This window comes from Rosa chinensis, chromosome 3 (genome assembly GCF_002994745.2).
Source record: "Rosa chinensis cultivar Old Blush chromosome 3, RchiOBHm-V2, whole genome shotgun sequence".
Classification (NCBI taxonomy): Eukaryota; Viridiplantae; Streptophyta; class Magnoliopsida; order Rosales; family Rosaceae; genus Rosa; species Rosa chinensis.
Window position 1 is genome coordinate 3,704,190 of NC_037090.1, and position 15,825 is coordinate 3,720,014.

The following is a 15,825-nucleotide window of genomic DNA, read 5'->3' on the forward strand; positions in this document are numbered from 1 at the left end:
ATATTTTCTTGGGGAATTGTAATGTTGGAAGGCATTTGATTGTGGTTTTCGGGTTTGGTGACCAAACATAAAATGAAAAAGATTGAATATACACGGAGGCAGAAGATTGAACATAAAACAAGGCAGCGTGCCGCTGCACCGCCAACAGGCCCTGCTACTACACAAACACTTCGCTACTACACCTGTTTAGGAGGGAACATAAACAAATCTGCTACTTCATTGCTGGAAACCAAAAATATCAATCACTGAAATTAAACTTTTTTCTGTAATTTGCTACAACGAAACAATGTCATATGCTACTGTTGAATAAGCTATTGCTTGAAAACGATCATCCATGACCATTTATCCCTATAATACTCAGTTCCTCATGACATAGAAACTTCTCAAAAACTCAAAAAATTAATCTGAGGCACTGCTACTATATAAAATTGCAGTGCGAACATATATGAATCAAAAAATTGCATGTCATATTGTTGAATCATGCCATCTGCTACTGTTGAATCAATCTGCTACTGCTGAATCATGTTATGTGCTATTGCTGAATCATGTCATATTGTTGAATCATGCCATCTGCTGCTACTGTTGAATCAATTTGCTACTGCTGAATCATGTCATGTGCTACTGTTACTGTTGAATGTGCTACTGTCTCAGATCGCCACATTGCATGACCTGCGATTGTGGTGGCCAAGTTGATCACACCGTGTGCATTTCACTGGTCTGGACTCTTCCCCAAACGACTTGATCCTCCTTGTCCGTGGTCTTCCGGGAGGTTTTCGAGTCTTGGGAGGTTGCAAAGCTGAATCACCAAAACTACTAGGATTGGGCTTATCAAGATCCGGGACTGGAAAAATAGGAAGATCATGAGCACTTCTATAGAATGAGGTCTTCCAGTAATCTTCAATGTAACGGTAAGGGATACGGTTCGCCTTCTGCATTACTTGAACTGCATGAGAACATGGGAAGCACCTAAACTGCCACCAAGCACAAGAACACTCCCTCTCAACCAAGTTCACCATGACATTGCTATCCTCTGTACAAACTTCAAAAATATCATTAGTAGACTGGCTAACTCTCCAATTTCTCCCTGTTTCTATCCTTTTCGACAACTTTTTCTCAAGCTTAGGACATAGCACACTCCTCCAAGTAGAAGATTGAACCTTCCTTTCACAAAAAATCTCCATAACTCTCACACGAATGCCTTCAAGCAACTGAGGCAGCGGCATGCATCTCTCATCCTTGACCATGTTGTTGAAGCTCTCTGCCAAAGAATTACTCATTTCGCCATATCTTTTAGCAGGGAAGCAAGCAATAGCATAGTTTTCGGGTGGCAAGTTAGCAAGAAAGGACTGACCCTGCCCACGACTTTGCTTCCTAAATTCTTCCAACTTTTCATTGAAGATATCTAAAGTCCTAGCATATGCAGCTTGTGTAAACAATCTCACAATGTGTTCCTTAAAAGTAGAACCATAGGAACTTGGATACCTGCCATTCAAATTGTCCTTTAGATGCTTGATACAGTAGGAGTGAGGCGCATTTGGAAACACCTCTTTCACACCATCCAAAAGACCAGCTCCACGGTCTGTCATGAATACAATAGTCCGGTAGTCGCTCGCCAAGATTATTGCCAAATGTTCAAGGAACCACCTCCAATTCTCTTTACTTTCAGCATCAACAATGGCAAAGGCAAATGGGAAAACATCTGGAAAACAAAAACAAAAACAAAAGCAAGAATAAATAAGACAAAAAAAGGATCGAATATAAGAACTGCTACTGCTTTAAAATGCTACTGATACTGTTACTGCTACTGCTACTGCTATTGCCATTAAAGAAATTCAACTTGACAATAGGAAAGCATGCAAAACAAACTCACATCCGATCATCATGTGAAGATCACAAGAAAACACAATAAGGGCTGCTACTGCCAGGTTCTCATAAATTACACTAAAAATTCACATTTAATCAAAATTTACATATGCTGCTACTACATGGACAAAACAAATCATAAAAGAAAACTCACTTTAGAAGAAGTTTGCATACCTTTGTTCCCTGTTTTAGCACAAGCACCCAATAGCATCCCCTTATACTTGTTTTTAATAAAAGTCCCATCAAGGAACAACATAGGTCGACAATATTTGAAGCCGTTTATGCAAGCCCCATAAGATATAAACAATCGACGAAAACGATTATCAAGAGAGTCAAGAATGCAATATGAACCGGGGTTAGTTCTCTTTAATGTGTCAATATACCAAGGCAATAGAGAATACCCAAATGCTTCACTACCATGTAACATCTTATTAGCAGCCTCTTTGCCCCTATATGCCATGTGATAAGGAATATCAAACCCATAATCATGCTTGAAATGCTTGACAATATCCTTGGGCTTAATTAAAGGATCGGATCTGACTTTATCAGCCATAATAGTGGAAATAACTTTGGATCCTAACCTCTTATGATTTTGATGCCGGACAACACCAACACAAGAATGATTATTCACCAACTTTATTATATGGAAATAACCACTAGCCTTGCTTAAGGAAGCATAAACATACCATTCACACCCATCGGAATCTTTCTTGGCACAAGTAGCACTAACACGGCACTTGTCATTCTTAACATAGTTAAACTCAAACCCCTTCTCAACTGCAAACTTGCACAACTTATCCCGAAATTCGACGGCACCACCAATGAAAACTTGACCAATCTTATATATATTGTCATTCCAATCACTAGACATATACTTCCTTTTAGACTTATTGCTCACAAAATTTCCAATTATCATGTTGTTGTCATCCTCAAGGTTTGAATCATCACTACTAGCATGATCTTCATCAACAAGTTCAGGGATATTCACAATAGCAGTATCCACAGTAGCAGCAATTTCCTGTTTATCGACACACATCTTGGAACAAGCTCCAACATCAAGAACATGTATATCTATAAAGGGAAAATTTAGCAGTTGGAAGATATCCAACATGATCAAAATATCATCGTCACACTCTAAGTAGCAATTGGGGCAATCGTTAAGTGCATATCTAAAAACAAATTGACCATCCTTGAGGTTTCGAAACCTTGAGGAAATTTTGGCACACAAATTTTCATACGTGGTGCTTGATGACAACGGTAAAAGAATAGTCTCTGTCCCATATGTAAATCTTCCAAATGTTGACTTTGACATACTATAAAACACATGTAGAAAACTATTATTAATGTTATATACTGCTACTGCACAACCTGAAAGCCAAAATATTAGAACAGCTACTATGATAATAGTAAAACTAAACATCACATCAAACTCTGCTACTGCTCTACAAGATATCAAACCTCAAATATACAATAATCAACCACCTGCTACTGCTATTACACAAATTCAAACACCTGCTACTGCTCTACTACAATCACAACACAATTATAAACCATCAGACACTAAAATCACAATACTCCAATTATAAACCAACTCAGACCTCAAACTTCAGGATTGAATATCATAGCCTCGAAGTATATTCCCGTTCCAATTATAGGTAAAAAATCAACAGACAAATTCAAAATAGAAAAGTAAAAAGAAAAAAGAAGAATCAAATTCAACCTAAAACGAGTTCAATAATTCAAAACGAAACAAATTGAACCAAAACTAGAAGAAATTCACAAAAAATTGGATGAAACAGTAGATGATCAAAATCTTAGAAAGCATGAAATTGACACAGAAGCATGAATTTGAAGCAAGAAGACATGAAGAATCAAAAAACGTACATGGAAATTCGATCGCTTTCAATAGGAGAAGAGAAATTGGAAAGCTTCCATGGACGGGTTCTCTCACTGCGTTTCAAATTAAAGAAGAAGAAGAAGAAGCTGTCGCTGACGAAGGAGAAAGATAAAGAGAGAGAGAGAGACGGTCTCTGTAGCAGTAAGGGAATATATTCCCAAAAAAATAAGTTAAGGGCAAATAAGTAATTAACCTTATAACAGGTGGCAAGTGGAGATCAACTTGTCCTTATCTGTAAGATTTTGTCCTTGGATGTTTAATTTCATCTTTTAAGGATGTATCTGTCAAACAATATTCTGTCAATAACTTAGATGTAATTTGTTATATAGTTATTTCTCAGCAACCACAACTTTTTTTAACCTTTGAGGATAAACCATGAATCTTGCTAATTTACTTTTATCTCTTAAATTATTATAAAAAAAATTAAAAAAATCGAAATGAAATTAGAGATATTTAAAAGAATAATATTTATATATATATATATATATATATATATTATTTATAGAGTGAAGCCCGGAGTCTGGTTCGTTATTGACCTCTCTCTCTCTCTCTCTCTCTCTCTTCGGATTCTCTTTACCTAATTCTCTTCAAGCTCTCACCAAAGGTACTCTCTCTATTCCTCTCTCTCAAACCCTAACAATTACAATTAGCATCATATAATATTCGGGTTTTGATTTCGGATTTTCCGTACCTTCTTTCTGATGTTGAATTTGAATTGAACCAATAGATAATCCAAACTGAAAATCTTCCACTGAATTGGTGCAATTTACTTTTCTGATTGATTATGTGATTCTTCTGATTGATTATTGAAATCCCGAGATGTAGAGATTGATGGATATACTCTGCTTCTCAATTCTCATTCGTTTCTGGGCAGCGATCTAGGGTTGTTGAGTTGTGTATTCAAATCTCTTTTTTTTTTCTTTTCTTTTTTTTGTTGCATGATCAAAGTATAGGAATTAAAGGAGGGTTGGTAATTGGTTTCGCTTGAGAGATGAGTAAAGATGTTTCCTTGTTTTTTGTTGATCGTTTGGAAATTATATGAATCTGGGACTTTGTTTTAGTTGGGATTATCTTTCGTCACTGAATTTGAGTGTGTGAGGCTTGATTGTGATTGAAAGTTTTGACATTGCTTTCCAAGTATGCGAAAAAATAATGGTATCTGGATGTGATTGTAGTCTTTATTTTGGTACCCAAAGGAGTTGTGGTGTGAGATAACATAATTAACAGTAACTAGTTAATGCACTTTTTTGCGTTTGTTCAAAGTTTTCAGCATCTTTGCTTAAATAAGAGGATAATGTTATTGTGTGTCCCTTGGATTTTAGATGTTAATTGTGAGTTCTGGAGGATTTGCAGAAGGACAGAATGTTATCTTGGCGATAACAGTACAAGGAGAGGACAGATAGATAAAATTTATTGGTTGTGACACTGTCAGATGTACCAAAATTGAAAGGTCTAGGTAGTAGTTTTTCGCCCGCCAAGTCTGGCAAGACTTTCCATAGTGAAGCCCTTTTCAGCATATATATTACTAGTTTGATTTTGGCTTAATTGAGCAGGTAAACTGTAAAAGAGCATGTCCCTAGAAGTTATTGAAATAATTTGTAAAAGTGCACGTTTAGCATGTTTAGCCATCCGACAAGTACAGTAATAAATTTGATAGTCAAAGCCTTTGTCGTGACTTTTACTAGTCAATTGTAGATTTAAGTAGTGAAGTCATACCAGTTCTGTAGATGGGAAGTTGACAAAGACGTTAAGTAGGTATTTGGTATCTAGTTTTCTAGCATGAAAGGCTTAAATAAATTCCCTTTTTGCTACTGCTACCTGTATAGGTATTGAGATCAATTAAAAGAAGATTTGGCATTCAGGAGTGATGGAAATGAAACTGAAAGGAGAAAAATGAAGCAATTTGTTAGTAAAAATTAACTCTATCGTTATTGTGGGTCTTTTTTGATGTGTAGTTGCTACTGCTGTATTGCCACGAGCCTACATATAGGCTGTGGTGGTATATTACGAATCCTATGTGTTGTTAATCTTGTACAATTTTGGTTTAAACGGATATGATATGATAGAAGTAGAGTAACCTAGGGTTAGTTTGACTCTTGTTTTACCAATGAAGGTGCTATGTGATTCTTTTTTTTTTTTTTTTTTCGTTTGGTAAAAGATATGATATGATAGAAGTAGAGTAACCTAGGGTTAGTTTGACTCTTACTTGTTTTACCAATGAAGGTGCTATGTGATTCTTGTTTTTTTTTTGTTCGGTAAAAGAAGGTGCTATGTGATTGTGATTGAGAAAATAATCAAAATATATTGGAGCTTAGATAATACAAAATGGCCATATGCTGAGTGTAACTATGATTTCTCAAACTCTTGGATGTCTCTTGCTTAGACCTTGTTATGTCTAGATGTTGAATACGAATGGTGTTGATAATTATCCGAAGGGGTAGATCTACAAGGGTGTACATAAACGTTAGGTTTTTCATATATAGAAGGGAAGAACTGAATTTAGATGGCACAGGTTAAGCTTGCTTAGGAAATAGTGGACCATCCATCCTCTCCTAGGATTTGTACTTCTTCAGTTGGTGGTTTTCAGTATTAACTATTTGATATGAGGAAAGGGCAACTCCGGTTTTGCCTATAGCCAGAATAGGGTGAAGGATGGAAGGTGTTTTGGCCTTCATTTGCCTTTTATTTTATTTTTTGTTACAGACTAAAAAACCCGCCAGTGAACTTCCCATGTTGAGCTCATTAAAATTTTAGTTAAAACCTTGGGATAGAAATATTGACTTACCTGTGCTACCATGCCTGCCCAACTTGGAAGCAGTATGATCATGCGTGTGATTCTTTTATATTTGTGCTCAACTTGTTCCTTTCTGGTTTCAAATATATTCTGTCCTCATTATGTTGTTCCTGATGCTTTTCTTTTGGAAAGTATAACAAAAGGGATCATTTCATTACCAATTTGCTTGCAGGATGTATGTGAGTTTGTCTGCCTAATTGTTTAGTGGAGTATGGATCACAATAACTATACGAAAACAGACAAGGGGAATGAAATAAAGAGTCCTACAGAAGGTTTGAATAATACAGAATCTTCTGACCATATCCCCTCCTCTCCTGCAGAAGCACCCAACAAACCAGTGTCATCTGAACAGGAGATCCCTTCTTCTGTGGAACTGCTAAGTACAACTGAGTTAGAACCATTGAATAATCCAGAGTCATCAGGTTATATCTCCTCTCCTGCAGAAGCACCCAACAAACCGGAGTCATCTGAACAGGAGAGCCCCTCTTCTGTGGAAGTGCTGAGTACACCCGAGTTAGAAGTCTTGAATATTTTTCCAGAGTCATCTGACCATATCCATTCTTCTGCAGAAGCACCCAAAAAACCCGAGTCATCAAACATCCCCTCTTCTGCTGAAGTGCTCAATAGACCCGAGTTAGAACTGTTGAATAATCCAGATTTATCTGACCATAGCCCCTCTGCTGCAGAAGCAACTAACAAACCAGAGTCATCCGAATTAAAGATCCCCTCTTCTGCTGACGTACTCAGTACACCTGAGTCAGCTGCAAATAAAATGTCGTCTCCTGCAGAAGCATCAAAAAAACCTGATTCGACTGAAAAGAAAGCCGTGTCCCCTGCAGAAGCATCAAATACTAGAAAGAAAACCCCAAAATCATTGAAGGGCAAAGCTAAAATCGTGAAGAAATCTCTGATTGATAACAGTTTGAAAGGTAGCAAAGCTACTAGTAGTTCGCTGGTTAATGCGAAGAGGAGGAGGTTCAGGAATAAGGGTCCCAAAGAGAGCAGCAACAAAAGAGAAGATGTGAAGAAGGTGAGTTCAAGAAAAGATAAGCAACAGAAAAATACCGATGAACAGCAGACAGATAAGAGCCATCAGGCACAAAAGAATAAAGGCAAGGTGGACGAAGTTGAAAAGAGCCAACAAAAGAATACAGAAAAACGTCATGGGCCGGACAAGAGTGTAAAGAGTGAAATGAATGGCAAAAAACGTGATGAAAAGAGAGAAAAGCTTGGTGGTTTAATATTCATGTGCAGTGGAAAGACAAAGCCAGACTGCTTCCATTATCGTATAATGGGTGTTTCAGTGGGTAAAAAAGACACTGTGTTGGGTATTAAACCTGGGTTGAAGCTTTTTCTCTATGATTTTGACCTTAAGCTTTTGTACGGAGTTTACAAGGCATCCTCTTCAGGTGGCTTAAAACTCGAGCCAAAAGCTTTCGGTGGGGCCTTCCCTGCTCAGGTAACAATCTCTTAAATATACCTCTGGTTACTAGTTTTTTTCTGTATAACTGTGCTGATGACTTTCAAACTTCAGGTTCGGTTCAATGTGGAGAAAGATTGCCTTCCTCTGCATGAAAGAGTTTTCAGGAAGGCAATAAAGGAAAACTATGATGAGAAGAACAAGTTCAAAACAGAACTTACAGTTCGACAAGTGAGAAAATCTACCCCCTCCTTTATAAATTCTTAATCTTTTGTCTTTTCTTCCATGTTGGAAACGGCTGTCATTGTTTTATTTATGTATTTCATTTACATATATTGGAATATGATAACCAGTATTCTTTCAGGTCAGGAAGCTCACAGCACTTTTCCGACCAGCTCAAGTTCATTTATCTTCTCTACCCACACGTTCCCCACTCAGGGCAGACAATCGGGATAGGGAAACTCATGGGAGGGAGAGAGAAGTGCTGCCACTTTCACATAGGGATGCACATGCTAGAGATCCCTATCCCAATGGCAATGCCAGGAGTTATCCAGCGTTAGCTCATGAAAGGGAGCAGCATGCAAGGAGAGAGGAATTTCCTCGTGATTTGTACCTCTCCGAAAAGGAATATCGAGCTTATGGTCTTCAAGGAGAGAGAAGAAATCTGGCTCCTCGCCCTGTTAGTCCAGCTGTAGAAGTTCAGCACAGAGATTATGAAAGGGACCATTTTGTAAGACAGCCAAACCTCTATAGGGAGGCTGCCTCTGTACATCGAGAAACTGTTCCTTCTGATCCTCTCTACTTGAATGAGAAAGAGTACCCAGCTTATACTGTTGGTGCTAGACATGAGTTGCCTCCTGCAACAGCTGCTGCCGCTGTAGATTTGTATGCAAGGGATCCTTACTATAGTAACTATAGCTATTATGGGGCTAAATCATTGGACCAATATACAGCCCCTCAGAGGAGAGAGGAGGTTCCTTTAGGATCTTACTTAGCTGGTGCAAGGAGAGAATCTTACCTGGTTGAGAATGATCCCATGCAAAGGAGAGCACCTGATCATGTAGAGAGAAGTTTGTACTCCGCACATGCTGCTGCTGCCATTGATGATCGTTTAGAGAGAAGCTTATATTCAGGACGTGCTGTAGGCGATGATCGTTTAGAGAGAAGCTTATACTCGGCACGTGCTGCAGGCGATGATCGTTTAGAGAGAACCTTATACTCGGCACATGCTGCTACTGTTGGTGATGATCGTTTAGGGAGAAGCTTATACTCGGCACGTGCTGCTACTGCTCTGGATGCTGTTGCTCCATACCAGGTGACGAAGCCTGAAGCTCTGCGTACACCAGTTTCATCTCGCTATGCATTTGCTGGTGCATCATACTCCTATCGCTAGACCCTAAAAACCATTTAGCAACACTCCTATGCTTATATTGTTTTTCTCTTCTTTCAAAGAACTACAGTCTATGACAAATATTTTGACTTTGAGAACTCAGACTTGTTAATTGATTATGTTAACTAGTGGATCTTCTAGTTATTTATTGAACTAAGCAAGTAATGACACGTTTACTTACTTGGAATGGAAAATAATCATGAATCGGAGACAAGTGGAATGGGAGAAGAAAGGAATCGGTATTGATTTCAGATGAATGATTCATAAACCCATCTCCCCTCTTCGTAATCGAATTTCTGAGTATTCAGGAATCGATTCCTGATAAATAGGTGGGACTTACACCAATTCCGATTTCTTCATGTGTTAGTAAACAAATGAATTCTTTTACCTGGAATCATTCTGATTCTTTTATATGTTAGTAAACACATGAGTGTTTTTATTCCGTAATCATTTCATTACATTCCATTCCATTCCAAGTAAGTAAATGTGCCCTTAATAACAAGGGATAAGCTCCATTTTGGATATGAGCCTTTGTATTTTATCATTTTATGCTGCATCCCTGCATTTAACAGATATTACTAACTACAGTATGCTAGGATAAGAAACGAAACGGATTTTAACAGCGGACAAAACATAGCAGAACTCAAATCACTAGAGCTTCAAAACCATAGTTACATATAAAGCTTGATAATCTTCTTGATCTCTACTCGACAAAGAGGGCACTTGTTTGCAGAGTCCTGAATCTTTAGCCAGCAGTTGAAGCAAGCAACATGTCCACAGGGATCACAAGCTGCTTCGATCGGAGCATCATAACAGTACTCGCATTCTCGACTGCTACCGGAATGTTGTTGAGCAGATGACAGTGACTGTGAACCTGTAGCTTGACCTCGTTGCAAAGGTGTAGAACTGCTAGGTGCCTCTCCAATTGGTTCATCCAGCCAAAATGACCATTGTGGGATGATTCCTTCTTGCAAATCAGGCTCCAAAGAGACCATAATTGCCATACCCACTTGACGCTCTTCTTCCTCATCATTGGTGTCTTCTTCTTCAGGAAGTGCTGCTAGTGGTGGAACAGTTAGTGGTGGAGATGGTAGTGGAACCTGTAGCTTGAAGCAAGCATCATGCCCGCAGGGATCACAAGCTGCTTCGATTGGAGCATCATAACAGTACTTGCATTCTCGACTGCTACTGGAATCATTTGGAATTTGTTGAGCAGATGACAGTGACTGTGAACCTGTAGCTTGACCTCGTTGCAAAGGTGTAGAACTGCTAGATGCCTCTCCAATTGGTTCATCCAGCCAAAATGACCATTGTGGGATGATTCCTTCTTGCAAATCAGGCTCCAAAGAGACCATAATTGCCATAGCCACTTGACGCTCTTCTTCCTCATCATTGGTGTCTACTTCTTCAGGAAGTGCTGCTAGTGGTGGAACAGTTAGTGGTGGAGATGGTAGTGGCTGTGAACCTTCACCATGACTTGGCACAGAAGAAGTAAAACTGTTAGGTGCATCTGGAGTTGGTCTGCCCCAGTAATCTGACCATTCTGGAATATAGCTAGAGCTTCTGCTCAATCTGGAAGATGCCTCATGGAAGTTTGATACTTCCTCCAACACCACTAGCTGTGGTGGTAGTGGTGGAGCAGATGGCAGTAGATGTGAATCTGCAGCATGACTTGGCTTGGAAGAAAACGAACTGCTGGGCAAATATGCAAGGTCCAGCGAAGCTCTATTCGCCATAACCAACCGCCGGTTTTCATTTTCAGCAAAGAGATGATCCTCAAATAAACGGACAATTGTGTGGTACCCTTCTTCCTTAGCAATGTCGAGAGGAAGATGTCCATCATTAGTCTTGAAGATATCAGCTGCAAAATTTTGTTATTGATCATCTGATATTGCGCAATAAAGACTTATGATGATGATGAGAAAACAAAAGGCAATGATTTAGTAGCAAACCTCCACTAGAAAGAAGTAGACGAACAACATCCACTTGCCTGTTTCGGACGGCACATTGCAAGAGAGTACCTCCACAAATACCACCTGAAGAACATTCAGAAGAAGATCGACCATCAAAGCAATTATATTCTATACATCCATAAAGCATGTCACCAAAACTGTGCTTATTGTCAAACCTTTGAATTCATAAGTTCAGTGCCACTAATTTTTCTGATGCTCCTAGTCCTAGATATATAGCATCCCTGTTTATTCGAATAAAAGAGCACAAAATTAAAGTAAGTTGTAAAGCTAATTAACTTACAGTAGCGATTGGCATTATTGTCGGCTTTCAGATATCTTTGCAGTGCTTTGAACTGATCAACTGTCCTCACTCCATCAAAACACTGACCATCAAAACTATCAGTAAATCATCTGCTAATGCATCTATTCATGCCATCACTATCTTTTGAGCTTGCTCAGTTAATGACAAGTCCATTTTCCAAAAAAAAAAAAAAATCCATTACAATCTTGTATATCTTGCCATTTTCATTTATTGAGCACTATCTTATAAGCAATTCATTACAGCATTTATGTTCTTAAGTTCAACTGTCCATAAACTGCTGCATACTCAAATGATGGTGGTTTTCAATTTGGATTTAAATTGTTGTACCGTATTTATACTGAACATACCGTCTTCAGTATTACTTCACTACCTGTCCCTATTTCCTCCAGCTTGCCATCTCCTTTCTTTGCATAATTAAACAATGACCATGGGACTCTTCGACAAAATAAATGATATTTACAGACCTAATATTCTCACTATCTATGAGACTATGACGCTGTCCGTACCCAAGTGATCATCTTATATAGTAGACAGAAACTCATTCCAAATAATGGTCAACTGTATACATATCTCTACTACTATAAAGGGAAACCAAAGTTTAGTGTCAAAAGCTGCACCAAATTTTAAAATACCCACAGTACCCTTTAAAATAAATAAAAACTTATAATAAAATTATCTAAATGAGAAAAAACATAAAATTTTATTTTCTCCTCCTTTTAATGATAAAAAAAAATAAAAAAACATAAAATTGAACAAATAAATGAGAAAAAAACTTTTATTTTCTCCTCCTTTTAATAATAAAACGTGCATCACACCTAGGTGTGGAAGAAGCTCCGGTAAAATTGGGGCAAATATAGTTACCTTTTTTTTTTTTTGAGAATGAAAAGAATTATTGATAAATATAGGTTACCTTGATTTCTCAAAAAAAAAAAAAAAAAGGACTTTCTATTTAAACCCAGCAAGTATTTCAATGTACCCAACACTTCAAATTTAAACCCAGCAAGGGATCTCATGTTAGAGTTCATCCAACACCAAGTATAAAAAAAGCATAGGGCGAAAGAACAACGATGGCAATATGTGATTCTTTGATTGTGTTGCAAAGCTATGGAGAGATATTTGCTCCAATATCAAGATCTCGACCATCCTTGGAAGTCTTAACTTGCAAGAAGTCTGACTTGTATTAACACATAATTAAGAAATTAGCTAGTTAGCATGAAGACAAGAATATGAACACAAGAAATTTGGCCATACAGATGCATTCCAAGATACTAGAAACAAGAAGCACTTGACCAAAGACTAGCCTGAGAATCCCTCAGTAGAACTAGAAAGTACTTTCAAGCTCAGTAATTATATTTTTGTTTTTGCCGTTTTCTAGGGTTCAGGGCTTGCTGCTATGCTCAACGAAGCAAAGAAAGCTTCATCAAGAACTAAGTGGGCATATGATTGCACTAACTCGAACTATTAATCTATATATATATATATATATATATATATATATATATATATGCTCCAATGATCGGAGGGAGTAACCGCAAACTATGGTTATTTAGAAGACTTGAAGCGGAGTCGAAGTGGAATCATGAAGACGGAAATTGGTGCTGGGTACAAGGAGGGGTAAACTTAGAAATGAATGATAACCTTTTATGTGCTGGGTATATTAAGAAATTTGTTGGATTTATTTAGCAAGATCCAAAAAAACATGTAGGTTACCTCGAGCGAAGTGTAGAGAGGATAAACCCCACGGTAGCAGTTAAAGAGCTCAACGGCCTGCTTGCCACCTTTCACGTCGGAAAAAGTCCCTCCCATCCCTGATAAACCTCTCTCTCTCTCTCTCTCCAAAGCCCTAAAGTCTGTTTCTGTTACGAGTATATATAGAGAGAGATTCATATCAACGATTTTTTTCCACGAAGCTTGACCTAACTATATTACGCGGACGGGAAATTTGGCTGCTTTACTTTCCCACTATCCAAAATAAAAAATGGCTCTCTTTTTTGCTTTCAAGCCTTCAACAAACGCGGTTAATTAATTATTAGTGTCAAAGAATATATCATATAGTGCTACAGACACCAAAAAACTATACCAAAAATCAATACCAAATTATGTGGCATCTGAGTTGGCATCTTACATGTCAAGACATTCAATTTAATCATTTCCAACAAATTTCATTGATTTTATATAAAAACTAATTAATCAGCCAAAAAAAAAACATGGTCCCCAAACAACCAAATTTGTTGTCGCCCTCCCTCAAACCAAAAAACAAACAAATCTGCAGAATCAAAAGAACAAAGAAATCTGGAGGAGAATAGCGAAAAGAAATTACATCAAATCTAGTAGACTGCATATATAGTAGTACATATGTTTCTATCTTTAATAATGTAAGAACATGAAACCCAGTAGAGATAGATCCGGTTATCAATTGAAAATCATCCTTGCTCCATCACTGCATATCTCTATTTCTAGAATGAAAACTACCACCACTAATAGTAATAGATTATTATTCAATTGCTGGTCAACTAATTAATGAATTCAATCACACACAACTTCGTATTCTATTTCTTATGTTTTGACTGATAGCCTTCTCCTACAATTGCATGTTAAAGTCTCCATGATTGAAGGGTTTTGTTTAGGGTTCTTTCTTCCTTTTTCTGTAGTTTATCATATACATTTTTCTAATTAAACAACAATAACTTTTAATTATTGCTCTTTTTATTTTAAAGAATAAAAACAAAATAAGAATACATGCTAAAAATAGTTTGATGATATGGCACATGCCACATCATATATTTAGTAGTAATATTTGGTAAAATTATTTGGGATCTCAAATATTTTTGTATATCATATTATTTCAAAAAAAAAAAAAGAATATTATTTCCTTTCTAGAAATATCGTTGCGAATATAATAAGCAATTTAATATGGTGATGTGGGCATAAAGGTCTCCATAGAGTGATAAACAAGACTTCAAAGAGATCGATTCAAGTTGGGACCCATTCTTAATAGATCGATGTTCTACTTTTAGTGAGGACATCCTCAGCCCGGTAGTCGCCCTACAACAAATTCATTGGTCGAACCATGCATTTTTTTTAAGGGTTTTCTTCCAGCACTAGTTGTTCAAATTGGAAATCGACGGTTTTGTCCTATGTTCTCTTGACTCTGGAGTCATCCTGATCATGGATAGATCACCCAGGTTCGAGCCCACAAGCACCGACAATTGTCCTATGAAGACTCGCTTTCGCTGCGGTTCTGGTGGGTTCCCTTAACCAAGTCACTGCCTATGAGTCGCCGACTCATTCTTCAACAGGGACGCCGGTCAGAGCCCAATATAATGCTAGCTCCTCTCGTCCTATGCTCTCGAGTAAAATTGGAAATCGACGGTTTTGTCCTATGCTCTCGATTCAAATTGGATTATCTTACAGGGTACTCTTATTTTACTACATATATTGTACTTCAAACACATTAACGTGTGCCATAATGTGAAATATGCGTTACATGCAAATACATGCATTGAATCATTCATATACGTAATGATTCCATTGATTTGGTCCAAGTCACTCAGCCCCTACAAAAAATCAACCTCTCACTCTCCTGCAGATCGCCATCGACTCCGCCGGTCCTGACATTTTGGAGGACTGAGTCGAATAATTAACATGTGGCCTCATATGAAAAAATCATATAATCAAACAAACTTTTATATATATATATATATATATATAAATTGAATCCCTACATTAATAGTATTGCAAAAAATAAAAATAAAAAAATAATAAGGTGTTCAATTCTAAAATAATTTTTCTCTTAGAAGTTGAAAAAATAAAAAAGAACAAAATATATTTAAATATTACAAAAGAAACCAATGAAAAACAAAGGGCAAATACATTAGTAATTTTGAAATTGAAATTCTTTCCATAGAAGCTGGAAAAAGAATGAACAAAAAACATTTAATTACAAATTAATTAAGGAAAAAAAAAACAAAAAAAAAGAGGCCGCTACTACTTGAACCTCGCAGGCAAAAGAGTAATATTAAAAGGCAAAAGCGGCAAATCTGCCTGTGCAAATCAATCAACTTCAACAGAGCACTGAGACCAGCTCAAGATGAACTAGATAATAATCTTTATATTAATAGAAATTCTCGGATGTCTAGTTTCCATAACGTTTTACTGCCCATAATTATCATTTTTCTAGATAGAAG

At 37.3% G+C, this 15,825-nt stretch overlaps 3 protein-coding genes across 4 annotated transcripts; 1 reads left to right on the top strand and 2 right to left on the bottom strand.

Moving 5' to 3' along the window:
* Positions 1–236: 236 nt before the first annotated feature.
* LOC112193244 lies at positions 237–4,080 on the bottom strand. 2 transcript variants are annotated; one of them, XM_040515832.1, is made up of 3 exons: positions 3,748–4,080; positions 2,038–3,176; positions 237–1,699 (listed from the first exon to the last, which is right to left on the bottom strand). In XM_040515832.1, exons 2-3 carry the CDS (start codon positions 3,173–3,175, stop codon positions 648–650), a joined length of 2,190 nt encoding a protein of 729 aa, XP_040371766.1. In that variant the 5' UTR covers position 3,176; positions 3,748–4,080; the 3' UTR covers positions 237–647. The 2 variants fall into 2 exon arrangements, with proteins under 2 accessions (XP_040371766.1, XP_024189085.2); XM_024333317.2 differs by lacking the exon at positions 3,748–4,080 and having other exon boundaries at positions 2,038–3,369.
* A 168-nt stretch (positions 4,081–4,248) lies between these two features.
* Positions 4,249–9,492, top strand: LOC112192047. Its single transcript, XM_024331564.2, has 4 exons — positions 4,249–4,364; positions 6,727–8,013; positions 8,089–8,205; positions 8,339–9,492. Exons 2-4 carry the CDS (start codon positions 6,766–6,768, stop codon positions 9,365–9,367), a joined length of 2,394 nt encoding a protein of 797 aa, XP_024187332.1. The 5' UTR covers positions 4,249–4,364; positions 6,727–6,765; the 3' UTR covers positions 9,368–9,492.
* Positions 9,493–10,035: 543 nt separating this feature from the next.
* Positions 10,036–13,460, bottom strand: LOC112193935 (probable E3 ubiquitin-protein ligase XBOS34). The gene is made up of 4 exons (XM_024334201.2): positions 13,349–13,460; positions 11,618–11,699; positions 11,317–11,400; positions 10,036–11,225 (listed from the first exon to the last, which is right to left on the bottom strand). The coding sequence occupies exons 1-4, from the start codon at positions 13,442–13,444 to the stop codon at positions 10,036–10,038; spliced, it is 1,452 nt and encodes a 483-aa protein (XP_024189969.1). The 5' UTR covers positions 13,445–13,460.
* Between the last annotated feature and the right edge of the window lie 2,365 nt (positions 13,461–15,825).